The sequence below is a fragment of the Diadema setosum genome, chromosome 11, assembly GCF_964275005.1.
Source record: "Diadema setosum chromosome 11, eeDiaSeto1, whole genome shotgun sequence".
NCBI classification, from domain to species: domain Eukaryota; kingdom Metazoa; phylum Echinodermata; class Echinoidea; order Diadematoida; family Diadematidae; genus Diadema; species Diadema setosum.
In genome coordinates this window covers 34,560,152-34,588,150 of record NC_092695.1, presented here as the reverse complement: position 1 = coordinate 34,588,150, position 27,999 = coordinate 34,560,152, and the positions used below count along the sequence as shown (strand labels likewise).

Sequence of the window (27,999 nt, the reverse complement as noted above, 5' to 3'; positions counted from 1 at the left end):
CATAGCACAGCACATCAACAGAGAGGAGAGATGATTGAGCTCATCAGCAGGTGGTGGACGAGAATCGCAGGGACCAATCCATCCTGGGGACGTAATGTAGGATCACTCGTCTCTGCGTAGGATGGATGCACGTACGCGCGCTGCTACTAGGCGCTATGTGTGTGTATATTATAGCGTCAGTCCGAGTATGTGTGTCAGCTAGTGTATCCAGAGTAGAGGAGATTGTTCTGCTAGCACTCGTGCAAAAATGGCCTTGAGTAGAGAAGTTCTCATGAAAAACGTAGGTGGATTACCACCAATGCCTCCAAGGGGAGTACCTGGTGGCAGGTGAGTAAATATTGTGCTCTAAAAAGATACGGCACTATCGCATTTACTTGAGATGAGGGCAATTGTAATCTGCCTGGCCCCACGTACTAGTGACTGTGTATGTGACGGGATGATATTGGTATTGGTGCCAGTTAACTCTTTATCATTTATCTAACTTCAACCATACACAGCCCAGTCGCTGTTTTGTTCGCACAGCGTCTGGTCGGGCTATTTAGTATTAGTTATCATGTGTCATGCCTCATGTATGGTGTAAATCCCCTGTACGGCCTATGTCACATTATTCTGAGACAGTATAACATACACTAGCCCGACCAGACGCTGTTAGTGTTAATACGCTACGCGAATACAGCGTCTGACCAACGAGCGGGCACCTACAAAGTGGGGAACCACAACACAACTACAAAACTTATGAAAATTCATACGTTCTTTATAAATAATGTACACGTTAACAAACGTTACTCACCTTAAGTGCATGCTTGTATTACAGAAGGTTCGTAAGTCCATTGAGAGCCCTCGTGATAAGTCCGTGGAACCAAAAAATGATACTTTCTGGCGGATTCCCTAACACCGTCAGGGTTCATCGTTGCAGAATTCAAAATGGCGCCTTGATCTCTGCGGAAATCTTTTGCGTGCGTGCGATGCGCTGCTTGAGTGTTGGTGTAGCAGCACGGTCGACAGCGCGACCTTTTGAAAGGGCATTCAGATCATGTGACCTCCCGGATATTGGAAATGGCCTGGCGTGAAAGACGATGTACCGTTCGTGAACCGTTCACACATGCTGCATATAACCATCATTTCAGGGAAGTTATTAAATCTAAATTTCAATATTCATCGCATAGATATGAAGTCTCATTATCATTTTGTTCGTCAGATGAGTTTGAAGTGACAAAAAAATGATCTAAAGTATCAAAATTCAATCCGATCGCATGCGATCGTTGGACCCTCTTCGTGTTTGGAGCTTCGTTGGTACAGCCCTGTCGCTCTACGTATGAACAGCGGCGACTGGGCTGTGTATGGTTAAACATACACATACAGTAGGTCAGTAGTCGTGCTTTGGGAAAGCATTCTGGGGTGGTTTTTTTTCTTTTAACTTTTATAGATTTTTGTTACCCTGCTGGACATTAAATGAATGAAGTTGTAGAGAAAATGCCAATATAGAGAAAATTGCTTTGTTGAGTTTGATGTAAAAACTGTATAAGTCAAATGTATGATTGTTTTTCTTTCAATGACCATGATCAGTAGCTACTACATTTATAGTAGAAGCATGACCTTTGCCCACAAAGATTTACTCGCCAGTCCGATGCCGAACACCACTTTTGAGAGTCAATCACCACATGAAATATGCAAGCTACATGTGACATGCCAGTAATGGAATTGCGAGAAACAGTTTCATTGCACTGTGAGGCATTTGGCGATTCATTGATCGGTTTGGGTTAGTTTGTGTGTTTGAACAGAATACGCGAACTTGGCATGCCATCGACTGAGTTGGGCATGCGAATGTGGCACATAAAAAGTTAAAGAGTTAAAGGGATGATACAGTGCAGTTTTGGTTGAGGTGGGGCTTCAGGTTTCCAGTGTTTTTTGATGATGATTTTTCTTCTTTTTTTTTTGGATATTGAGAAACCTGAAAGCGAGAGAATATTAAGCAGAGGGATGAGGGCTCAGCTGTGAATATTCTTCAGTTTGTTTTATTTCATCGGAGACAATTCATTCATTAACAAAATTTTCAGTTGTTTAATACAGGGAGACAAATTGAAGAAAATATTAATTGACAGCTGAATGAGAAACCTCTTATGAAAATTGACAGAACATATAATTCTAAGAGGAATTCAATGTTTATTTGATGAAAATTGGGTTTAAAATGGCTGAGATGTCCAAAACAAAGTGATCCTAATAAAAGGTGGGACCATCTTTTTAGGATCACTTAATCTTTGTTTTACCTTGTTTTTGGACATCTCAGCCATTTCAAAACCCATTTTCACCAAATAAACTGTAAATTCCCCTTGAATTCTATGCTCAGTAACATTTCATAAAGTGGTTTCTAAGTATCTCGCAAGTTGTCAAGAGCTGAATCCTCATCCTCAACTAATACTATGTCATCCCTTTAAACTCCTTAAATCAAGTAATAATTAGATTTTTCAATCAGGTGTTAGATCATTTAAGTAGCTTAGGTCTATTAGTAGAAGAATGTATTGTATTATCAGACTCTTATTTTTTATTTTTTTTTATATTTTTTGCTGCTCTGAATGCCATACTCAGAGGATGAAATTCCGAGCAAAAATAACACTTTTAGTAAACTGTGGTACAGTGAATTGGGGAGATGCTTAATTAAAGTTTAGCCCCAAATCCAACTCATGTATATTCATAGGTTGGAAGATTACATAATACCTCTGGCTGGTCAGATATTGGCAGGCAGTCAGATTTTGGACAGCTTACTCTTACTGTATAATTGTTTATTATACTGTTGAATGTTGTGACTTATATTTTGTTATTTCAGACCTGCAAGAGGTGGTGGTAAACCACATGGATTTGGAAGGAAGCGTGATTTCAGCCCGCTGCCATGGAGCGACTATTTTGACTCTTTTGGAGATGTTGCTGTTGGGGACAATGATGATAATATATCCTTTCTGTGGCATTTTGTATGATGAAATATCATTGTCTAATTTGGCATTTGTGGAGCTATAATTTGTGTTGTGTGCACATGTGTATGATGTAAAAATTGAAGGAGTATGAATGAGAGGAAGAAAAAAAAAAATGATGCTCAGAAAGAAGCAAACAAGCACTTGGACCAGTATGGTCCATAATTCTTATCATTGTCTTGAAACCCTTGACCGCGAAATGTGTATTCACATCTTCAGAGTGTACACCAAGGGCAGTGATGGTCCCGTGACGTTCTTCCTACACGGAGGAGGACACTCGGCTCTGTCTTGGGCTCTTTTGACAGTAAGTGCTTCACAGTTTTTCAGAGCTTCACAGTTTTTTAGTGACCAAGAAAATACACTGTAGTATTGCAGGGAACTGAGTTGATGAAAAAATAATGGGAAAAAAAAAAATCTAAGCTGAACAGACATGTAATATCCCTTTCTTCCCAAATACACAGTCTAGCAACTTAGGTAAAACTAAAAATGCATGCAATTTAAATTTTTGTACAGCAAATATAACCTTTCATCTCAGTAATACAGACTATACAGTAAGACACTGTAGAATGTGATTTACCTAGAACGCCTGCGTGAAACTGACATTCAGCATCACATGTCCAGGGAAAGTCACATTTTTGTACATGCCACAACTTCCCTGAAATCTTTGCAATTAACCTCATGTGAGAAATGTGACATGATGGGGACATGTAAACAGAGCTGCCAAGTCTCCCTGATTCTGCAGGAGTCTCTCTGAAAATGTCCAAATCTGTTCATGTCTGAATAAGAGAATATTAAAATCTTCCTGATTTGGGAATTATTTTTGCCCATTGAAAAGCATGTAACAAACAGATATCTCCCTGATTGCTGTGTGGAATCTCCCTGATTTGGATGTGGGAATATTGGCAGACCTGTGTAACTTGCAAATTAGACAGCAGCATGTGAAGCATTTCTGTATTCAATCTGCTCTTCTTCGTTTGACCAGCAAAACTTGACGGGAATGGTCAAGTGCAGAGTGGCAGCGCTGGACATGAGGGGCCATGGGGACACACGCACCACCGATGTTGAGGACCTTTCTGCTGACACTCTAGCCAAGTATGTGTGTGTGTGGTATATCACCTACCCTGGAGCATTTAAATTTGATATTTGAATTTAGCATCAAAATTGATTTTTGCCGAGATATGACTTACCACGACAGAGATTCAAGGCTTCTGAGTCAAATTGAATGTGGTGACCCATAAAAACCGTAATATGAAATGAATGAGGGATGAGCATTATAGGCATTGCCACTATTGACCAGTAAAAACTAAGATTGATTAGTGTAACTTGACGGCATACTTTATTTAGATTCTCCCTTTTTGAACATTGAAAAAAAAAAAGAGTAAGCTATGATACCTTTATGCTTGTTTGAAACAAAATGATATAACAGCGAGTGGTTAGGTGCATGCCCTTGCCTGTGGTGACCCTGACCTGGCTTAGTTGTCTTATTTTTCAGAAAGAGTACTTCGGTGTCACTGCATATCAGTCAACTTGACCAATGGTAAAAAAGAAACATGAGCTTGCCATCAAGTGGCTGAAAGAAATTGTCACATAAACCTTTCATCTACTTCATGATAAACAGGCCTTATGGAGAAAAAAAAAAGTATCACTGTGACGCTTCAGTATTTATATTATGTTATGGGACCTTGTTGTAGGTCTTTCTGCCAGTGATGTATGGACTGAGGCAAGGATGTTATCAATAAAGTTAGGTTCAGTCTTTATTTATTGTGTTTCTTTCATGCAGTGATATTGGTGCTGTGATTTCAACCATGTATGGAGATGATCACACCCCACCCATTATCCTCGTGGGTCACAGCATGGGCGGGGCCATCGCCATTCACGCCGCGGTCAAACAGCTTGTGCCCTCCCTCATCGGCCTGGTGGTCATTGATGTTGTTGAAGGTGAGTTTTTACTTTAAAGGCATAATTTACCATTTGCAGATGAAACAAAAACCCAGCATTAGTGCTTCAAAATAGTTCTAAAATGTGAGTTAGGAATAGAAACAACCAATGTAAAAATTTGAACCAGTATAATCGATGTTAAGTATTGTTAAATATATATACAAAATGTGAACAATAGTTATAATAAAAATGTTTCCAGACTAAACCACTTACAGTTATGGTTTAATGAGAAAAATAGTGATATCTCCTTATATTTTAGTCTTTACTGCAAAAATGTAATTATGGTAGGATGTTTTGTGATACAACTGACCTCCACATATGCATCAAAAGTGATATCTTGAACATTTTTTAAATCACTGCTCACAGTGGTATAAAGGACCTTTAGCTTCACAAAAATGGTGCATTGGCATACAAATTAGGAACCATGTGCAGAGATCTTTTTAATGGTGAAAGATTACATCTAAGCTGTATTTTTGTAGATGTCTACTGTGATGTTTTGATTGTCACCAAATATTTCACATATTCTTTGCCATATACCATTCATTGACTTGACATTGCCAGGTATATGATTCTCTGCTTATGATTTACAACTGAAAGTGAAACGTACATTGTACATCTCAACAAAGTGAATTTGTATTGCAGGTACGGCAATGGATGCTCTACAGTCTATGCAAAGCTTTCTGCGAGGAAGACCAAAGACATTCAGATCTCTGGAATATGCCATAGAGTGGGCGTAAGTAAATACACAATTTACCATTTTATTTCAAGTGAACAAATGAATGGATAGCTGTATTATTATTATACCCCCGCCAAACGAAGTTTGAAGGGGGTATATAGGAATCAGCGGACGGTCGGGCGGTCCGTTGCAAATCTTGCGTCGCGAACTACTTCCTCAGTTTTCAACCGATTCCCATAAAACTTGGCACAGATGTGTGCCTTGGGTTGTAGATGTGCAAGACGTATTTTTTGACAGTATCCAAAAGTACGTTGCCATGGTAACGGCATATTATGGGCAAAAATGGGTACAAATCTTGCGTCGCGAACTCCTCCCACAGTTTTTGATCAATTTTTATGAAATTAGGTACAGATGTTCATCTGAATATGTTAATGTGCAAGACACATATTTCCGCAGTGGCAAAAAGTGCGTTGCCATGGTAACGGCATGTTATTGGTAAAATATAGGGCAAAATGCTTCATGGCAAAACTGCTTCATCAGTGTTCTTCCAATTCTCATGGAATTCATATTGAATGTTTGTCTTAGGATATAGGTCAGCATGACACATTTCTTGACAGTGACAAAAAGTATGTTGCCATGGTAACAGCTCACATATTATTAGCCAAAATGATGGAAAATTTTGTGTTGCAAACTACTTCCTCAGTTTTTGCCCAATTTCCATGAAACTTGGTACAGATGTGTGCCTTTGGTTGTAGATGTGCAAGACGCATTTTTCGACAGTACCCGAAAGTACGTTGCCATGGTAACGGCATATTAATGGCAGAAGATCAAGGAAAGATCTTGCGGATTTAACTACTTCCTCAGTTTTTTGACCAAAGCTTATGAAATGTTGTTTGGCGGGGGTATAACCAGTAGCTGTAGCGACATTTCTAGTTTGTAGTGTACACTTCTTAAAGCATTCTGTGATTCATTCTCTGCTGTGTTTCAGACCAGCCAACTGTTTCTTGATTTTATTGCTCTTTGACTCATAGTTTTGCAGTGAGCTGAAGTGCAGAGAACAATATTGATGTGAGGACAGCTGTGATGGTACTTTGTGAATATACATTAAAAAAAAGAAAAAAAAAAAAGAAGCCAATCAAACCCCCACCTATTACCATCATATCAGTGGTAGTATGGAATGTACACATTCAAATGCGAGTTTTCGTTTTCTTCATCAAAGGGTGCTTTTCTATTGAATTTATTCATATTTTTTGTTATCTTATATTTTGTATATATTTATTGTTGTTGCATGTTTATTTGTCCGTATCCGGGCAATTACCCCCAGAGGGCAATTACCCCCGGCTAAATACTGGTTAGTGGTAAGGTTAGAGTTAAGATTAGGGTTAGGGTTGGGTTTAGTGTTAGGAGTTTGGGTTATGGTTAGGATTAGTTTCAGGATTAGGATTAGGATTAGGGACAGGTGAAGAGTCCGGGGTAATTGCCCAGGGGGTAATTGCCCTAGACCCTTATTTGTCTTTTGTCTTTTGGGAGGGGGAAGTATTGAATTAGTATCTAAAAGCTCTTTGATTGCTGCCACCAAACTAAATTGTCCTTGAACTTCACCCAACCTGCTTACAATCTCATAAGGATGTTTTCTTGATGCTATCCTTGATGCTTAATTGTTAAAAGCTTATAGTATAATTGTTTTACTGTAATAATTGCCAATTTAATTCCTGATAGTGTAAACATTAATGCACTTTTTTTTTTTTTCTTCCAAGACAGAGTCAAGACAGGTCAAATTCGGAACGTAGAATCAGCCAGAGTATCCATGATTGGACAGGTGAAACCGTGAGTGTTTCCATTGGTTTGAGGAAATGTAGTGACCTAGTGGATATGTTGATATACTCTCAACCCTTAAAGGGATTGTATAGTTTTGGTTGAGACCTAACCTCAGGTTTCTAACATGTTTTGGTGAGATAATGAGAAACCTCTTATGAAAAAATAAAGAGCACATAATTCCAAGAAGAATTCAGTGTTTATTTGATGAAAATTGGTTTTGAAATGGCTGAGATACACGAAACAGAGCAAAAAGATTGGATGCACCTTTTGTTATGATCACTTTTTTTGATGTCTCAGCCATTCCCAAACTTATTTTCATCAAATAAACTTTGAATTCCTCTTAGAAAGGTATGCTCTGTACTATTTTACAAGTGGTTTCTTGATATCTCGCAAAAAGTTAAAAACCTGATCCTTGCCTCTATCAATACCGTATTATCCCTTTTAAGTTCCCGGTATGAATCCATAAGAACCAGAGACACTACTGTCAGGTGAAGCATTTAATCTGTAGTGCCTATTTCTTCAGAGAGGATTTGAGGCTGGCAGTCCGATGATTGCTTGTTTGTTTACATTAAGTTCTTCCCTTGTGGTGAGCTGCTGTCTGTCTGGTGTTTTCTGTCAAGCCATCTCTTCAAAGATGTTGAGATTTTTTTCAACATAACTACTCCTCTTTGTAGACAAATTGCATGGTCTAGCAAATGAGAAGCCATTGTTGTTCTTTCACTTCATATCGTAGTCGCAGAATGTTGTATTTATATGTCAATCTTTGTGAAGGTGTTGACTTTTTTTTTTTTGTCCAGAAATATGTGTCAAAACTTTAAAAAAAGTTTGTGAGTAATATCTATCAGAGTTAGAAATACATAATTTGATACGTAGTTCAGTGATATCAGTGAAATTAGTTTCACTGATATGTCAGTGAAAAACGTCACTGAAATGAGACAAAGGAATGGTCAGTAGTGCTGAATGAGGTATACAAACTATCATACGTAGCAAAGCTATGTGACATTCTTGGTCATGAGCTGTACTTGCACAATTTTAATTGCCCAAGTGTGAATGTTTCATTTAATAGTGGAATACAGGTTAAACCATTGGGATGCTGTTCCGAGTTGGCCCATGTGAAGTACCCCCTGCTAATGTGTTTATTTTATCTCTCATTGCAGATGCTCAGAACTGGGAGAGACTCTGTCCGGTCTCTCCTCCAACAGTTCTGACCCACCCATCCCTAGCGTCTCTACGGAAGACGTCATCGCAGAGGAAGAAGAATCCACAGAGAATTCCTCTCCGAGGGCAGGGGCAGCATCGGAATCACCTTCTTCGACTTTTCCCGTGGTGAGGATGCCATACCATTCACATTCCATCCGATGCTTTCCAAATCCACGCCAGTTCTGATCATGTCATTAATCAGTGCATTGCATTCCATCCCATTCCTTACATTGCTGCTGTCTATTCCTTTTTATTTTCATTTTTTTTCATCTCATTTCATCCCAATAAAGTCTATTCCATTTCATATCATACTTTAACACTTTAAAAAAAAATATTCCTTTATTGTATTTCTTTATTTATTTTTTACTTTCTGGTAATTTAATTTCATACCACTCCATACTGGCTTTGTTCTGTCCTGTTCCAAGTCATACCTTAGTCTCAACATGCAAGAAGATTTTACACCGTACCGTGTCATACCATTCATTCCTTTCTATTCCAATCTGTTCCCTTCTATGAAATTCAAGTCCACTTCACCAAAAAAATTGAACAGCATTGACAGAGAAGTTGATATGTGATGGCTCTTTGCTTTTTCATACATTACATTTGCCATTAATTTGGATGTTTATCAGTGATATCTTCTAATACTTCAGAAGTTCGAAACACTCCTTGAGAAACTGTGAGTCACAGGAACTTTGGAGGGGCTCATAAATATTGAAATTGCCATTTCTCTTGCAGTGACATGAAGCATGAAAAGCAATCAATCTTAAATTGATTTTTGTTTTCAGACATCAAAAGCTCATGTATTGTGTGATTAAGATATGTGGAGCTACTGAGGTACACGCAGTACACGTATTCAGTGCAGGGAGATGTGCATTGCAAGCAGCTCTTTGCTTCCGTTATATAACGTTTTGGTGTAAGAGCTACAATTTCTTCTGCCGAACCTTTTTACAGGATCAGGGGACTCCCCACACATGGAGAATAGACCTCTCAAAGACAGAGTGCCACTGGGAAGGTGAGCTACACTATTCAGATAATCATTTGTCTCAAGATGGCACGTTTATTTCCTGCCATCAACTGTTTGTGGTAGATTGTGGCTCTTTATTTTTGTCTGTGCTGTCTCAAATATTGCTTGTTGGACTTTGATCTGATCTTGTCTTTACGATGCATAAAAGATTTGAGTTATGCCAAAAAGTAATGCAAAGAGCTTTTACTTGTGTTTATTTTTGCCTGTTGTATTTTCACTAATGTTATCACAACCCGACAGTAAGAATCAGATTGATATAGATTGGGTTTGTTTGTTTGTTTGTTTTTTCAAATGTTTCAAAAGATAGGATTTTTACTCTGAAAGACATGATCATTCAGATGATAAAGATGTTGATGCTACTGATGTTTGCTAATAGCAGTGATAATTATGATGATAGTTCTTTGATGATGATATTAATTTCAGATATCCACCCCATGTACCTCGTTCATTATCCTTTACAGCATGCTATAATATTGTAGATAATTGCATGTAATTCTAAACTGGAGAAGGGCCCTTTTATTTACTTTTCTTTTCTCAGGATGGTTCAAAGGAATGTCCAACCTCTTCTTGTCATGTAACGTGCCCAAAATGCTCCTACTGGCTGGTAAGTGTCAGCTCAAAGCTTTGGCAATAATCATCTTTTCATCATTAAATTAGTGATATATCTTGTCTTATAGTGCATATATGCATATCATATTAGAGAAAGAATACGTGTACTTGGAACCCATTTAATTCTTGAAATCTGCTAAAAAATGGAAATTTAAAACAACTCGGCAGTGAGATAAAGAAGCAGAATCTATAATGCATTGCCAATGTAAGAATCAGTCCAGCAATTACAGTATAGGATGCTTGAGAAAATCCTGTAATCAAAACAAAATATTGATATGCACTGTATATGAAATTAATAGGGCTCAAGTGAAAGGGTAATGCTTATTTGATTTATACTTCATGTCGTTTTTGCTCAATAGTCATACTATCAATTACTAAGATGCTGATACGAGACGACAAGAGAATTCCGTCATGGGTGACTTTGTGTTGACAGTAAATAGTTCAGAACTTTCAATATCATCAGTCTATTTTATTAAAAGTTTCACACTAGGCTTTTGTTTATGTTTCTAAATGTGAATTTCTTTGATCAATCCCTTCAAATGTTGAAATCATTAATTGTCAATCTCATTTGCCAAGGATAGCATTGATCCACCAGTCACATTTTCAAACTGTGTTTCTCTTGAGTCAAATCAGGCATGTTTTAATGAGCAATTGATTTAATCAGTATTAACTTTTGGGCGTTTTGTTGCAAGATGTAACAGTCCATTTTGTGATTATGTTGTGAATCTCAGGAGTGGACAGACTTGACCGTGATTTGACAATCGGTCAGATGCAGGGCAAATTCCAGATGCAAGTTCTTCCCCAGTGCGGTCATGCTGTACACGAGGACCAGCCTCAAAAGGTGGGTCAAGGATTCTTTGTGGCATCTTAAGCTATGGTGGATGTGATTGTTCTGTTGATTGTATAATTACCTGTACAATGCACATAGAATCAGGATGATTACTTTACTCTGCACGTGACATTTGAATTCTTTGTTTTCACTCTCTCTTCTCAGGTTGCTGATGCACTAGCTACCTTCATGACAAGACACAGATTTGCCGAGGCCATTGGTGGATTTGAGAAGTAGGTTTCATTCCTTGAATTTCACACACTTGATCAAGTAGTGATTAAATTTTTGACGTACTGTGAATTTTCTTAATGAAAAGATCAAAAGATGCTCTGAACAGTCAGTCTGTAATTTTAGGGCACTTTTTTTCTATGTAAACTTTAAAAAGATTGGAGGTGTATGTCATTGGTGTTAGTGCCCCAAATTAAGCCAGTATTTTGCACAAATGTCTAGTAATTATCACCAACATAATCTTAAACACTCTGATGCACAGCATTTCAAATGGCAGAGATGTAAAACATGATGAAGATTTGTTGGTCCTAAAGGTGCTCTGTCTGCTACGTTGCTAGTAGAATCTGCAGATGATACCCTAAAAAGGAGACCTCTAATATGGTAACCCACCCCTTATCTCTATCTCTTATCTCTTTCATCTTTCCCCAGACCCTTTCCCTGCTGCTAGTGCAGTCTGAAGTGTCTCCTATGATTGCATCTCCATCCCAAGTAGTCTTGGTTCAGACAGGGATTCAAGAGACAGGTGATGGAGCATGGCTGTGGTCGGTCATGATGCACATGGTCCAAGTTTGCTGGGACCAGTCCTTTGTGTGTGTCTACAGTGGCTGTAAAGAAGACTAGAAGCATGCCACCACTGTACTTCTGGATCCAACATCAGGGCTAGTGGCACAGAGTTTTAAAGTTTCTCTCTTCAGAGACTAAGTTGCTGAATGAGAGCTTTGCTTTTGCACGAGGCCACTCTGTCATATTACGTGACCTTGTGATCTTGCCCTTTATAGATAGGTGCATGTCTTTCACTTGCCGTTTTCAAGTGGGATCTTTGGTGATTGATAGGAAGGCTGGTTCACGTAGCAGGCCCATGAATTTGTAGCAGGCAGCGTTTTGAGTGAAATCGGTAACGGTCAGTCTGGGACTGCAACAGTTTGATCAACCTTTGCATGCGTTACATGTACACTGTATACAAACATCTTGTTTGTGTGTGTGTGTGTTGTTGTGTGTGTGTGTGTGTGCATACACTTCCACGGTTGATAATGCATACATGTATTCTTTACTTCTGCGCAGTGACACTGTCTACTTTTGTACAAGTGTTTGGAAATAGAACAAAAATGAAAGAAAAGGAGAGGCGTATGCCCTGTGTGTGGTATACTTCGTCTTTTTTTTTCCCCTTTCAATTATTCTGCATAGGATGCATAGGGTGCTTGTGGTTTGACGTCTTGAGGACATAACAAGACAGTGTACAAAGGCGATGTATTATTGAAATGCAGATGTAATGAAAACTTCTGCCAAACACTTTGGAAAAATTCCTTTATCTTGGAAGACATATGCTGCACTCCTAAAAGTGTGTATTACATTTGGGAAGATTGAACCATGAGAATCTATCGAGTGTACACAGTACTGAAGGAAAGAATGTGAATTATAAATTACTTGTAGCACGGATGTTCGGACATGGTGAGTCATTTGCAAGAACTCTTCATTGTTGTATCACTGTATAAATGTGTGTGGTGCTGTCTAAAAATAGTGCAGAATTATGAGCTGCCAGGAGTTACTGCAATTTGTCAGTCCCTTGCATTTATGTTGTGTTTAACAAACTTTTTGAAGAAAAAAGGAAGATGACATTTTTGTTTCTTGGGCTTTTGCAGAAAAAAAAATAGATTGGTACGTATAGGTACAAAATAGTTACTTCTATAAAAATATGTTGATTGGATGACTTCTTGTGCATGAAAGAGCATGAAACCTCAGTAGAAGGTACATGTATTGTCAAATATTTAGATATTTAAAGTAAAACATTCACTACATCTTGATTAAACAGGAGATTTCCAAGTGTCCGGATTTTGAACCAAATATACAAGGTCTTGACATTCTTCCCTTCACTGCCAAAACATCAAGGGGCATATTTAATGTTCAGTCTGCAAAATTATTCTCTATCAGAGTAACTGTAGTAGTCTCAAAGTGTCAAGTAAAGCGTCACACATTTAAGTAAGTTGATTTCACGAGGCAAATTTCTCAACCGGTCATGCACACAATTTCCACAAGGATCACATTTAATAGTGATGTTCATGTTCAACAGCCGTAGGCATGATTTTATTCCATAAAGCTCTTAGATATACTAGTTTTCACATCTGAAATCAAACACACAGTACATAAACCTCCAGGGAAAGTGGGCCAGTCTGGAGTATGCCAGAGCTCTGTGAGATTTACTTACTCCTGGTCCACTTCCTGTACTTGCAGAAAATGACAGTCTTCTGCTCATGTTAATAGCATTGTAATGCAAAGAATACAGTCGAGTACAAGGTGAACAAATTTCTCCCTCACCATTAGACACCTTGCAAATAAAGTCCTGTGACACTTGTTTGATCCAAATTGAATTGCATATCACAATTTTCTCGGGCAAAATCACCTCGAAATTGACTTAGCCTTGTCCAAGTCAGTAATATTTGAAGGCACAAAATGGATGCTCTTACAATATTGATGGTTGCTTTGGCTCAGTATTTTACTAACAAGTCTGTCAACGTTCACACAAATATGACTGCTGAAACTTGGTCTGATTTCAAGATTTTGCAGTCATTTCAGATCTTCTTACCTGGACAGTAATACCTATTTCAGTCAACTTAGTACAAGAAATTGATATATTCACTGAATACATCAAAATAAATTTTGCACACTAGGGCACTTTCGCATGTTGACAGAAGGTATGATGCTGTCAACTTAATGAAGATGAAAATTTCCCTTGCATGATGGTAAGCTCAATTAACTGATGTCAAAATCAGAGCGCATGGGGGAAAGAAAAGTTGACGTATGATGGGTTAACATCATGCATTTTTCACAGCCCATAGAAGTTTGTTATTAATTGTATTTGTCCATAGGTAAGGTTATTTGTTGCAACTGACTGACAAATTGCCCTATATCGACATAAATCGACGCAAGAATTTCACTAATTTGAAGGTTATTTCTGTACTCTATTTATAATGCATGTGGTGTTGTTTACACAGTTTTGCATTACTGACAACCAGTTGAATCATTGTGCTTGGCAGATTGTACTTTGTATGTGAAATGTAACTCTGCTGATTTTTTTTTCCCTTTTTTAAATCATGTAAATTCCTTTGCCAATACACTTTGGAATACAAAATGACAGAAATAAAAATAAACAAAAAACACCCAAACTTGTACATATTTCTGTTTCTCATGTTGTATGCTTACTTTTCATTTTCAATGGAGTGTTCTCTCCAGGAGAAACTATGATCAGGTGGGACCCAGCACAGGAGGAAGTTCAATACTTCTTGGGCATGGCCAGCACAGTATTACCTGTGGCATTTTGACTTTATAATCTATTACAGTTGTCTAGAACACAACATCATGGAGAGTGAGACAGCTCTTTCACACAAACGACATAAATTAATTGGGTGGGATAAATGGGGCAGGGTGAGGCAGGAATCAGCTCTCCTTCGACTGGTGGAGGTTGAAAAGTTTGGCCAGCTCGCTCACGTCATCGTACTCTTTTCCATCCTTGATGATCTGTGGAGGAAGCAGTTGACAAAGGGGAGTTTGTCTATTAAAGTAGCCTGATGTATGATCAGAATGTGACAGAAGATCACAAAATCATGTTTATTTACAGAACAGTTTCACACCAGTTAAAAAATTACTCTGAAAAGAAAGGCTTAAATTTTACAAGCACTATAGTGAAATGTGATAAAAATAGGATGAAAATTAGGAAAGTTATGAAATTGTGAAGTTATGCAAATTTTTGCCAGAGTCCTCGAACAAACCATTGATTAAACATGAAATCGGTAAGCCGATGTCATCACATCATCAGCTCGTGTGCGATAATATGACATACACAGCTTCTTTTCTCTTATCTTCCAGAAATAGGTGAATGTTCTTCTGTGTATAACCTTGTATTGCTTTGGTAGCAGGGATGCCTCTCAATCTAGTCTAGTTATATGCATTTATAATCATCGTGATTTCACCATTATGGCACGAAACCTACCTTTCTTGCTACAGGCATCTTGTTGAAGATATTCCACATGACCATGCCAACGACAATCTTGTCCTTCATGTAGAACACCACGCCCTTCCCATAATCCTCTGAGGCTGATGGTGCGGCAGGTGTGGGGATGGTTGCTACAGGGGCCTGCATTTTTGAAAAAATTTGCAAGTGGATAAATGAATGAATTTATCAAATTTTTGTGTGCCAGTCACTGGAATCCTGAATTGCACAACATCCGGGAGGGGCACGGCAAGACATTCGCAACTTGAAGATATTACTGGCACTGCAAAGGAGAAGTGGAGTTTCAATTTCAACTTTGTTTTAATGATAATAAACTTTCTGCTCTTTTGACAATAGGGTTGGAAAATACTAGCAAATTTTATCACTAGGACTGACAATAGTTACGACGTACATGCACTCTCTCCAAGCTCCTTTCACAAAACTCGACCAACATTTTGAAAATGAATTTACGTATTTCCTCATAATGAATTGTAATAAAATGAGATATTGCCCACCAAAAGAAGATTTAGAACTGCACAATAATTTTCCTTGTTTAATAAATTTAATTGTAGTTTGTACTTTTTGTGATGACATTGTCAAATCATTGAATAGCATAGGGTCTCTGATTCTGAAACTACAATATCCAGGATTGGTTCAAACTTTTGTACCTCCTCCGTTTCTGAACGGATGCCTTCCCCTGTTGCCTCGACGACTGCTTTGGGCGTGTCCTGCTCGGTGGCCTTGGCAAAGACACCGAATGTTGGAAGACTGGAGTCCACGATACCAATGGCTTCATAGCCGACATCAGGGCCTAGATCACTCCTATGAGACATTGAGAGGATGAGGGAAGCAAAACCATCAAAATCTTATCTGACAGTATGTAAGCCATTCACACCTTTGATTTAAACATCTGTGTATAACAATGTAAGACAAAAAAAAAAAAAATGAGTACATTATCGTGAAGTCCTAATGTGTCAAAGGAAATCGAGAGAATCCTCAACTCAAATCAGATTTAATACTGTATACGCCGAATATTTCGCGAGGTTTTTATTTTCACGAATATCGCGAGTCGGGTGCTATTCTCGAAATTAAAGACACGCAAAAATATTAACTCTGATCCTGATGTTAATGTGACGTATGCATGTACATTTGTCCGTTCAGTACAGGACTCCACGATCCCGAATTGAACAACTCGTGAAATTGTCAGGAGTTCCTGATTCGTGAAAATTTAGACTCATGAAATATATGGCGTATACAGTAACCTTTTCTGCAGATCCACAAAACCCTTAAACGAAAAGTAAGATGGTAGATAACAACATGGAAATAAGCAATTCATTTATATGAGAACAACCATCCTGTCTGCTTAAACAATTTTTATTGAGACCACATCATTTTTTATATCAGTGTTGGATCCTCGATTAGAAGAAAAGAAAGGCTTACCAGAACATGGACTGGTGCCAGTAGGGCTTGGCTGCTCCGGTCATGTTTTCTCCGGCCAGCCGACCACTGACCACTGCATGGTCGTGATGCTCCACGCGACGTCGGCCCAGCTTGATGTCGTAGAAACACGATGCATCCCCGGCCTAACATAATCCAGGAAAAACACTGATTTCTTAGGGCATGACACATAGGTACCCTTGCACATAATTTTCATATATATATATCTTTCCTAATATTGTCCTTTTTAATTCAGCACTAAAAAAACACCAACATAGAATCATGAAAATCATAATTGTGCACTATTATCAATTTCGTCATTGAATTTTGGTTCCTTCACACACCTTGACAGGCTCAATTCAGACAAAAAACATACACATATATTCACTCTTATATATGCATTTGTGCATCTACTTCATCAAAACTTGAATCCAATACACTTTCTTACGTCTATCCTGTATTTATGCATGGTAAATAGATATAAATTTCTGTCAGTTGTTATACTTCACAAATCTACAGACAGTGGTTTTACATGTCTGAGACCGTAGGCAGACACATGTGTGTTAGAGACTTTATGGAAGCCAGAGGTAGTGGTTGTGAAAGATTGGTGGGAGAAAGAAAGGGTAGGAGATGGGCTGCAAGAATTTGATCTTGGTAATGGGGGTAATAACAAGGAGACACACAAACTGTGGGTAGATGATGACTATAAAAAAGCACATCATCACTACATTGGTGATAATAATATATAATGTTAATTATTAACTACTTCAGCTCTGTGATGAGAGGACCCATATTTCCAATCAATCTAGAAGTTAGTATCTAAACAAAGGAGGACTGGAAAATGGATATTTTTGTTCTCTTTTTCTTCTGCCGTACTTGCAAATCTTTTTATCAGTATCACACCAACAGCATCTCAGCAAATGAAGACGCTGGCAAAAATACTTCCCAGAGAAGAATGAGTTTGCTTCTTACCACCCACACGTCCCTGCGAGCCTCGAGCTCGGCGTTGACCCTGTAGCCTCCGAACTGGTCGTCGACTTCCAAGCCTGAGCTGGCTGCTAGGTCCACGTTGGGTTCCAGACCCACTGCAACCACCACATGATCAGCACGGACCTACACAAGAGAGAACATGCAACAACAGTCTGCATCTAAGCTTGAATTTAAGCAGGCAAACTGCCTTGATAATTCATGGACAGTACATATTCAATCTCTCTTTCAGTTTGATTGTGTCTCACTCTCTATGTATTCCACTAAAATGGAATATTTTGCGGTGTGGAAGTTCTCTTGCATTTGGCCACACTGCAATACCAACTCTGATAAAAAAATTAAAAAAACCCAAAACAAATAAACAATGGGATGTTTATTCAATCTGTTGTCAATGCATGACTTTATACTGTCTTAAAGTAACATGTAAACAGTAAAACATAATTACGAAAATTCGACTTTCATCTCACTTTTCTGATCACTAGAAATTGCGTCGTTACAACACCCATATTGCCATAATCTTTATATATAAGTCCTTAGTAGTTTTTCCTTATTTTTTTCTTTCTCTATGGATTAAGGTTCAAACATTATCATTAGGTTTAGAAATCAAGAAAGTAGGATATACATATATATTTTCTCTCTTCAGCTGGTTATTCACATAGAGTGTTTCAACTCTGCACAGTTATTTTGATGGTTATCGATTGTTTTGCCATTTAAATTCTGCATTGGGATTAGTACACAATCAGGCACAATATGGATAGTCATGCATTTTCAACCTTTCATCAGCTCATAACCTGAGAAGATGTTTAAGTATATCAAAACAAAAAGCATAAGGGGTCATGGCCAGTTTGGTTCTAAACCAATGATTAACAAATTTAACTGAATCGATATATTTTATAAGCACATATTCATTTCTCAGGAGATGCTCAAATTTTGGCACAATCTCCCTTACACAGGGATGTCAGCCTTGTAAACAGCACCGTAGTATTCTGAGGGCTGAAATGCCAGTTGTTTTGGTGAGACGTAGTATTCTCACCCCTCCTGCAATAACCATACAATAAGGAAACAGTATTTTCCATGAAACCTGCAGTATTTTTGGCAAAAAAAGTACAAAACACTGCCAAAAAACAACAAAAAAAAAAAAAGAGAGAAGAAAGTAAGAGTTGGCCTCTCTGGGCACATTGTTTCTCTTACCGTGTCCTTCTTGTCAAATGTGAGAGCCACCTGCTGAGCTTCACTGTCAAATGACACTGACTTCAGCAATCTGTCTGGGCACACCTGAACTCCCTCTGTGTTGAAAGATCAATGTCACAGTGAAAAAAAAAATGGATAAAGAGAATGCTTTTATGGAAAATAACAGAATTACCTTACTGTAGATCTAATGTTTCCGTGCAATGCATGTTTATTAATCAATATATGGAAATGGCATGCTGAGCTAACAAAATGGTAAGACTAACAGGGGAGGGCATATTACTGCAGGAGGTAAATATGTCAACATTATGCATCAAATCAAAACACTTTGACCTTAAAAATTTGGACAGGAGATAAAACACTGAACTTGTTAATTTAGTACAAATATCAAATATTGTGATCTTCTTGTCAAATCACCTTACACTGCAATCTTCCTTGGCTTCACTGTCTATGACTTTATCACATGCTAATGTGTTAATGGGTATATGCACATACATATGCATATATGTGACTGCATCACAAAACAAAGCAAAACAAAAAATCACGAGATCACATCAGATTTAACATGAGGACTAAAAAGTATGTGGAAGGGTCAACCTAATTAATCTGTAGGTTTTTACATTTTCTGATACAGCAATTCCTCTTCTAAATAATTCTTAAGTTTGGGATCATCAAAACAAATGGAAAATTGTGTTTTTTTGCAGGTTTTCATGAACAGTAGTATCGCATGATTAGGTATGTCATAGGGGCCCCTTATTATTTCTTAAATCAACTTTACACACTCTTCACTTTCAACTCTAATGACTTTTGAAAAGAGGATGTCACTGCTTTGAAAGTTAGTATTAGTCACGTATAGAATGTGCTTCCAGAGTGTGTGAATTCTAATAATCCCTTCACTGTGGTTGCTACGGACTTTTACATCCTGTTTTTTGTCCCATTCACTGCTAAGAGCACAGCTTGGTGAGATTAAGTACTTGAATATACCCTGAACTTCACATCCTCTTTTCTCAGTAAACATATTTCCAGAGTGTGTACTTTCTGTCCATTATTTAGATGGGTTAGGAAAGTCTATTTGTATTGATCATCTTAAAGCTTAGAGTCTGCCCTTTCAGAATTTGCCCTTAACTACAAATCCATGTCTGGCAACTTTTTGTTGGCTTTGTGATGCAGGGTCATATAATACACATTCATACTTACAAAAATCACGAACTTTACTCACCATTTGACACTTTCTCTGTCGTCCATTTACTGAGGTAGTCTGGAAGCACCCTTCCCATGTTTCCTTTTGTATGAGAGGCAAAAAGGTGAAACATCCTGTGTGATATTGCAGCGGTTTAATTAACTGAACTGCATGACAATATTCAAGCAGATGAAAAACATCTAGAGCATTCAAAGTTTTTATAGGGATTGTATAATTTGGGTTGAGACCTAACTTCATGTTTCTAAAATTTTTGGTGAGATAATGAGAAACCTTTTATGAAATCTTAAAGAACATGTAATTCAAAGAGGAAATCAACATTTATTTGATGAAAATTGGTTTTGAAATGGCTGAGATATCCAAACATGAGCAAGCCTAATAAAAAGTGAGACCCACCTTTTATTACAATCACTTTGTTTTACTTTGTTTGTAGGTGTTTCAGCCATTCCAAAACCAATTTTCATCAAATAAAGTTTGAATTCCTCTTGAAATGGTATGCTTTGTATCATTTCATAAGTGGTTTCTTGGTATCTCACAAAAAGTTTAAAGCCCAATCCTCACCTCCACCAATACTATACCATCCCTTCAAGAGTTACTCTGTGCAATGTCAAAATTATCTATGAGCACAAATGACTATATTTACATCAAACCGTAACACTAATGCCAACAGTATCATATTATCTATGAACAAATATCAGCATGGGAAAATCAGTAATTCATATACTTTTATTATCACGCGGATGTTCTGAGCTTTCTTAATAACATCTATTTTGCACTTCATCATTAAATGATACCAGAGACACTGGTAGGACATAATATCGTGCAGTTAAGATATCTTAAACTGGCACCATTGCTAATCACTGCCTTTAATACTAAAAAAAGACAAACCACGCTAAGTACTCGTGTTTCCCCTCTACCGAGAAATTCTTAGCCACTGCGGTAACTCCTACTCCACTTTCCTCATGGTCCCTCAAGTGATAGCCTATCATATATGGGAAGCAGTTTCAAGGAGATAGATGGTATATCCTGGTTTACTTTCCCACAAACCTACGAGTATTAATTTCAAAACGGCAAACCCACATGAAAAAAAGAAAAGAAAATGAAAAAGGGCAAAAGAATATTTCTGACCAAATAGGAAAAGGGAATGATAACTTTCCCTCACTTTCATAATGTACGACACTTTAAAAACAAAAGTGAATATGCATTTTTCATCTGTACTCCACAGTTTGTACACAGTACACAGTTCTACCATGTTCATTTTCAATACATAACTGTACATTCAAAATTAAGCCATTTAAATGTCAAATGATGAAATAGCAGAAAGGAATACATCAAATAGAGCATGGACAGAGTGACATTAATCAACTTTACCTGACTCTGGGAAAAACTGCATCACTTTCATTCCTGTTTCCCGGCCTGTATAAGGACAAAATCATGAAGTGTTAACATTTAATCTGATTACTATAAACATTGAATAGTTTGTGCTGTGGAAGTTGTGATGCTTGACTAGACTGTGGCAAGAATCAGTAATTTGTGAATATATATATTTTCAAGAAATAAAGATATTACATTAGGTACAAAAACTCTCTCATTTGCCAAATCATGACCTCATTAAGTTCAATGAAACATGCCAAGTGTTTTAAAAGAAATAATTGTATAAAAGTTGCCACATTGACAGCATCACATTCAGGAAAAGCAAAACTTTTTATAATCCTTCTTCTTGCATACAATATCATTTGCGATGACTTCTTCGTAGACTTGACCGAGGAATATTTTGCCAAATCGCAGCGTCCTATGCACCAAATTCTATAAACATAGTGCAATGTAAGTGATAACTACTAAAACATCAATGTAAGATGGAGCAACATTAATTGGGCGAAGTAGATGGCCATATTTCAAATTCAGCTGATTGTAACTATAAACAGAAAATGTACTCTATTAAAGTGACATATCTAATTAAAAATATGACAAAGGCAGTGTTAAATCCATTCTCACAGGGTGATTCTTCGATCTATACAAGTCGCATCAGTGTTCCCTTATTAATAAATCTGGAGGACATCTTCAGAATTCAATGAGAAATGAAGATGAAAAGGAAATTTTATGTTCCAACACATAACCATCAGCCCTCTAATGTCACACGGTCTACACATCTGAGCAAGGTTCCCTTTCCCCATCCCCAGCACATCAATTCACACAAAGATAGCTACTTCCGATGGAGGCTGTTGCACTGATGCAGTCTGCATACCAGTCTGACAATCCTATAAAATGTCTTTTTCCTTCCCTTACCTCTCTTCCCCAGAGCACAGGCCAGCTCACTGCCCAGGAAACCTCCCCCTATGATGGCTACTGACTTGGCATCCCTGGTCGCTTTCTCTAGAGCCCTAAAATCTGCAATCTGTAGTTAATTAAGACAATGGAAACAAACATGAGATAAGAATTTAAATATACTGATGACAACATAAAATATAACAATAATCATACTATTACTACTACTACTACTACTGCTACTACTACTACTACTACTACTACTACTACTACTACTACTACTACTACTACTACTACTACTACTACTACTACTCTACTACTACTACTACTACTAATTAGAAAAAAATGATAAGAATAATAAGAATAATGAGACTTGCTTCACACTTTCATCAATACCACATCCAGATAACATGCAAGGCATCACATTCAATTCACAAAGGTAGGCTACACTGTACATTTGCACTTATCAATGGACCATGAAGACGTAACACAACAACTCACAAAACAAAACAGTTTTAATGTGTGTACAACGACAAAAACATCACTATCGAATGGCTGGCCTTGAAAAACCTTTAGTAACCAACTCAACATCCTTCTACTTTAAGTGGTTTCACAGCATTTTTGTACTTTGTTGGGTAGCTTTTAGTTCTTTTATGAAATCTGCATTTTCAATTTATGAAACCAGGAAAACATAATTTGAACTAACAGGAATTCAATGTTAGGCCTTGTGAGTAATTTGTAAATATTTTTTTTTTTTTTCAGAACAACTGTCAGAATGAAATCAGGATACTTTGCCTCGGAAGAACATGTACCGTAAACAAATATGAACTTTTGCGTTTACTGAAGGACATCTGAAAAAGCCATGACCTACACGTACTTCTCTGTCACAGCCAGAGGAAAATAATAAACTTATTCTAGGAAATTCCGTTCAATGATTCATGTCAGTTCTAACCACTGAATTTCATGTGAAATTCACACATAGTGTAATCTAGGCTACACTGATATCAAATGAATCTTAAAAATTAATGTAATCTGCTGGTTTCATAATATTTATTACCTGTACAATTGTTGTTGTTGATGTTATCAGCATTATCAGTATAGTTACTACTATCATCATCATTAGAGTTTTTTATTACACGTTTGCCCTTCAGCAAAGCACTTTGTCCACATAGCTGCTCTTTACCCTGGAGTATAAATGGGTGACCGGTAGGATGAGTGTTGGTTGATCAGCATGTGCGCGCCTGTAAAATGGCGACTGACTGGAATGTTCCCCAGGGAATGGAGAGTGAGCACTTTCAGAGCTGGTTGGAAATAACATCCAGTGACTGTGCATTATATGAAAACTAGCTTTTATCATTACTATCTATTTCTAAGTATCATTTTTATCCTTTTTATTACTATCATCTTCATCATATCATGATTAATACTGGAAAAGCTGTGTGTGGGAGGGTTAGGGTATTGCAAGGATCACTAGAGATTCTTGAAGCTGTAACAATCAAAGAAAAAAAATATAGAGATCTACATGTATACTCACATTTCTGAAAAGAGTTGTTCTATCCTGCACTTCAGGTCCTGCCTTCTCAATAGACCTCAGATTCCTTGGAACACCACCTGAGGTGAGATAAAACAGTGAGAATTGATCAGATTATGATCATTTCCCTTCATGAAAACACTCAGCAGGTACTTTCCAGACTTTTAAAGATTGGTTTCATATCTAACAGATCCCAAGCGGTTATCCCATCTTTCACACAAAAGAGATGCAATTAAATATAATCTCAATCCTAGTTATCTTACCCAACTGGCCATTTGGTGGGAAAAAAAGAAAAATATATGATGCCTACTAGTTTGAGAACTGTGTCTTTAACGAAACCATGAGATTCTGTCTGTACTCTAAACCTTTCATACTGTATGACTAGACATGTGAACACACGATCATCAAACCTGTTGCAATCAGACACTTGTCGTAGGTGATCACAGTTCCATCTGCAAGTGTGGCCTTCTTCTTCTGAACATTGAGAGAGGTGACCTAGTATGGAACAGAAACAAAAAACAAAACACTTTCAAAATAACACAACCAACTCCATCATCAAATTACAATGATTTCAGAAGACATGTGTTTCAGAAAGCCTCAACATTATTCAAGTTCTGTTTAATTTGTTTTTGGTCATATATTACTTTGGTTGCACTATAGTATATTGTACTTTCCTTTGTAAGCATATGACAATTTCATGATTATTTACAATAAACAAACATGTTACATCGATGTTATAGTTTACACTGCAAGGGGATTTAAGACCTGGTGACTGATCTGAAATAATTGCATCTTCTGTTACAAGATGTAACGTTTTGAGATCAATCAACATATTAAATACACCCTGAATGAACTCAAAACACTGCATACGAGTGAGGTGAAATTTGATTTGGCTCCTATAACACAATGAACCAGTGTGAAATGAGCACCTGTATGCCTCATAGAATGTCTGGTACAATTGTATATGACAAACTTTTTGAGACTGACCTTGTATCCCTGCAGTATAGCCACGCCTCCATTCTCCTTTGCTGGAAGTTCTCCAGGTTTGCAGTAAAAGGCATCAGGCTCAAAGAAAATGCTGAAAAAAAATTGACAAAGGCATGTGAGAGACAAATATGAAAATAAGAGATAATATTGAACAATACTGGCATAAACATACAGGGAACACATTGCAAATTGCACAAAATTATTAAAATAATACACTGTAGTATTACTTTCAAACGTTGAGTGACCTTCCAAGAGAATAGCTTAAGGAAAGGAAAAGTTTGATGGCTCCCTTTAAGTTTGGCACTGTGATTACATGTAGTGTCACCTTGCCTACTTGCTGTGTGGGAATCCCCATTCTCTGAAAACTTTTTCTTTTTTTTCCCCCTTTTTTTATAGGTTTTTGATCATGGTTCCATACTACCTATTAAAACCATTGCTTTCAATAGTATATACACTACATATTTCTCGAGCAAAAAATGTTGCAAATCCAGACTTTCAAGACAATTTCATGAGTGGTTACACTTGTGTTCAAGTATGACTGTGACAGTATAAGATATATATATATATATATATATATATATATATATAAAAAAGTATTGTTCCTTTGCAGAAAGCAAACTTTGACTGCCCACTCACCTTGCAGACGATAATATTATACACTTGAGTCGTGTAAGAGGAGGCAATGTTTTCCCAAAATGCTGTTTTTGCCAGTATCAGTTGACTTAAAATGAGTGAAAAAAGTAGACTAGAAATGTCGCTTTGGCGACTGGTATGCCTCCGCCATAATGCATGATTTTCCCAATAGGTCTAGATAGTACATGTGGACAATGTGTGATTACATTTTCACAAAATTGGCAAAATATTGAAATGACAAGTTTGTCACAAATGTGTTGAATGTTCACCTTCCTTGACCTAGGTTTAATTGGATGAATAGGAGAGCATGTATCTAGGGATTTAAGGACTTTAACTCGACTTTGACCCATTCATACATTTAGGCATTGAGTAATTTTCAAGGTACAGGTGTGGAGAAAAAGTGCAATTTCTGAATTGAATGGTAAATTGTTACCATTTTCATCTGGCCCTTGACCCTAAAATTCATAAGATAATCACTTTCAGGTAGAACATGCATAATATGTACTAAGTTTCAAGATAACTTGAGCCACTTCCGAGATATGGAGGAAAAAGTTAGTTCAGTACTTTCACTTGATCTTCGACCTTTTGACCTTTGAGGCAAAAAAAGAAGAAAAAAAAAAAAACTTTCCAGAGAATTTCTATTAGGTTACACATGTATGCATACACCAAGTGTAAAAAAAAATAACCCTGCTGGCATTGCATGATAGGAGGGAAATAGTAAAATTTTGAAGTGTTGCACTTGACCTTTGACCCCATGAACCCTACATTCTCTAGATAATCACTTCCAGTCAGTATATGTATATACTATGTTCCATGAAGATACCTTGAACAATTTTCCAAGGTATGGAGAAAAAAAAAAGTTTTAATATTTTTACTTGACCTTTTGACCTTTGACCTTTGACCTCATGACCCAAACTTTCACCAGAGAATCTTAATTGGGTAATACATGTATACACTAAGTTTCAAGAAAATATCTTCAGGCATTCAATAGATATGGTGGAAATAGTGACATTTTATGTATTTGACCCTGACCTTTTGACCTTTGACCTTTGACCTCATGACCCAAACTTTCACCAGAGAATCTTAATTGGGTAATACATGTATACACTAAGTTTCAAGAAAATATCTTCAGGCATTCAATAGATATGGTGGAAATAGTGAAATTTTATGTATTTGACCTTGACCTTTTGACCTTTGACCTTGAGCATGTGCACCCAAAAGTTGATAGGCACAACTTCACCCCCTAATACACATACATGCCAAGTTTCATTAGGATACCTCAACGGGTTTTGATAGTTACCTTGTCCACAAAATTCATTACGGACGGACGGAAGGACGGACGGACGGACGGACGGACGGACAACCCGAAAACATAATGCCTCCAGCACCACTTCGTGGCGGAGGCATAAAAAACTGGGTGCATATTCAGTCTCTAAGTTTAATCCAATTTACAGCATATTGTCATCTTCATCTTTTAATCAATTTGAGTGATGGATATGTATCAGAAAGGTTGTATGTGTAGCTTGTGCAGTGATAATGACCACATCTAGGAAGGAAACCTGTGTGGGTATTATCTACCTCTTCTCCTTGCCGTTCCACTGCTTGAACTTGAGTTTCTCCACGGCAACCGCATCATCGCTGAACCAGAGCTCCTTGGAGAGAGGGGGCCTCATGTATGGCAGGGCATCCTCCTGGCCTATTACCAGTACCTGGAGGGGTCAGTTTTTATGACTCAGTTATATGAATACATCAAGACTCTTGTAATCTTGTCAGCATAACAAATATCCAAAAGGAAAAAACAAACAAACAAACAAACAAATAACACATCGAGTTTCACCCTCACATTGTAATGTGAAAGCTCATATATGGACACTGCATTGGTCGAAACTGGTCATATGATGGCAAGTTTATTCATTTGACAGCGACGACATTTTCATATACCAATCTTCAGCGACAGGACAAAACAAAAAGGCAAAAAGAAAAGCAGCTGGATGTCTTTTGTGTATATATGTATGTACGTATGTACTGTAAAAGTGGTTTCTTTCAAGGTGGTTTTATTTTCGCGATTTTCGCGCTTTGAGGTTGAATCGCGAATTTAACATCACACGAAAGTGTTTTGAAAAGTTGCGCGAAATTAACCACACAAGGATATGTTTTGAACTCGCCACTTGTTACAACGCTATTGCGCACATGCACACACGAAGATTCCGCGCATTGAGTGTATTGATGGTCAACACACACACACAGCGAAACTGTGCAATGTAGGTCAACTCCTGTGCGCGTGCCCCACGCTAAAGTACTCGAGAGACGGGATTTCAGGTAAGCCTGCATTTGATTTTAATTTCTATTTAATAAATAAAAGAATACAATGTAATTGGATTATAGTTTAGGTTTTCATGTGCAAAATAAAACAGGTTTTGCCGACTGTGAATTCACAGATTTTGCCGACTGCGAATTTAAACACACGCGAAAAAGCCGGCACCGATGGAAACCGCGAAAG

The 27,999-nt window shown here is 37.5% G+C and overlaps 2 protein-coding genes across 2 annotated transcripts in view; one reads left to right on the top strand and one right to left on the bottom strand.

Moving 5' to 3' along the window:
• Positions 1 to 191: 191 nt before the first annotated feature.
• Positions 192 to 12,194, top strand: LOC140234772 (protein phosphatase methylesterase 1-like). Its single transcript, XM_072314810.1, has 13 exons — positions 192 to 327; positions 2,825 to 2,947; positions 3,180 to 3,270; positions 3,949 to 4,058; positions 4,747 to 4,904; positions 5,547 to 5,637; positions 7,342 to 7,407; positions 8,556 to 8,724; positions 9,550 to 9,610; positions 10,161 to 10,226; positions 10,963 to 11,072; positions 11,226 to 11,293; positions 11,718 to 12,194. Exons 1-13 carry the CDS (start codon positions 248 to 250, stop codon positions 11,734 to 11,736), a joined length of 1,212 nt encoding a protein of 403 aa, XP_072170911.1. The 5' UTR covers positions 192 to 247; the 3' UTR covers positions 11,737 to 12,194.
• A 1,143-nt stretch (positions 12,195 to 13,337) lies between these two features.
• The window catches only part of LOC140235143 (apoptosis-inducing factor 1, mitochondrial-like), a 35,089-nt gene continuing 20,427 nt past the window's right edge, over positions 13,338 to 27,999 (bottom strand). Inside the window, exons 5-17 of the mRNA XM_072315179.1 lie at positions 27,078 to 27,208; positions 24,867 to 24,957; positions 24,290 to 24,374; positions 23,883 to 23,959; positions 22,370 to 22,478; positions 21,455 to 21,499; positions 20,105 to 20,167; positions 18,889 to 18,983; positions 17,683 to 17,823; positions 16,714 to 16,856; positions 15,942 to 16,095; positions 15,274 to 15,417; positions 13,338 to 14,801 (exon numbers count right to left, since the gene is read on the bottom strand). Coding sequence (XP_072171280.1) covers positions 14,721 to 14,801; positions 15,274 to 15,417; positions 15,942 to 16,095; positions 16,714 to 16,856; positions 17,683 to 17,823; positions 18,889 to 18,983; positions 20,105 to 20,167; positions 21,455 to 21,499; positions 22,370 to 22,478; positions 23,883 to 23,959; positions 24,290 to 24,374; positions 24,867 to 24,957; positions 27,078 to 27,208 — 1,359 coding nt within the window. The 3' untranslated portion in view covers positions 13,338 to 14,720. The remainder of the gene's footprint in view (positions 14,802 to 15,273; positions 15,418 to 15,941; positions 16,096 to 16,713; positions 16,857 to 17,682; positions 17,824 to 18,888; positions 18,984 to 20,104; positions 20,168 to 21,454; positions 21,500 to 22,369; positions 22,479 to 23,882; positions 23,960 to 24,289; positions 24,375 to 24,866; positions 24,958 to 27,077; positions 27,209 to 27,999) is intronic.

What these genes read in the sequence shown, in the direction of transcription:
- LOC140234772 (XM_072314810.1), top strand. Translation starts at nt 248, where the DNA reads ATGGCCTTGAGTAGAGAAGTTCTCATGAAAAACGTAGGTGGATTACCA. An exon ending in TCTGCTGACACTCTAGCCAA is followed by an intron (nt 4,059 to 4,746) that starts GTATGTGTGTGT and finishes TCTTTCATGCAG; the next exon opens with TGATATTGGTGCTGTGATTT. An exon ending in GAATATGCCATAGAGTGGGC is followed by an intron (nt 5,638 to 7,341) that starts GTAAGTAAATAC and finishes CTTCCAAGACAG; the next exon opens with AGTCAAGACAGGTCAAATTC.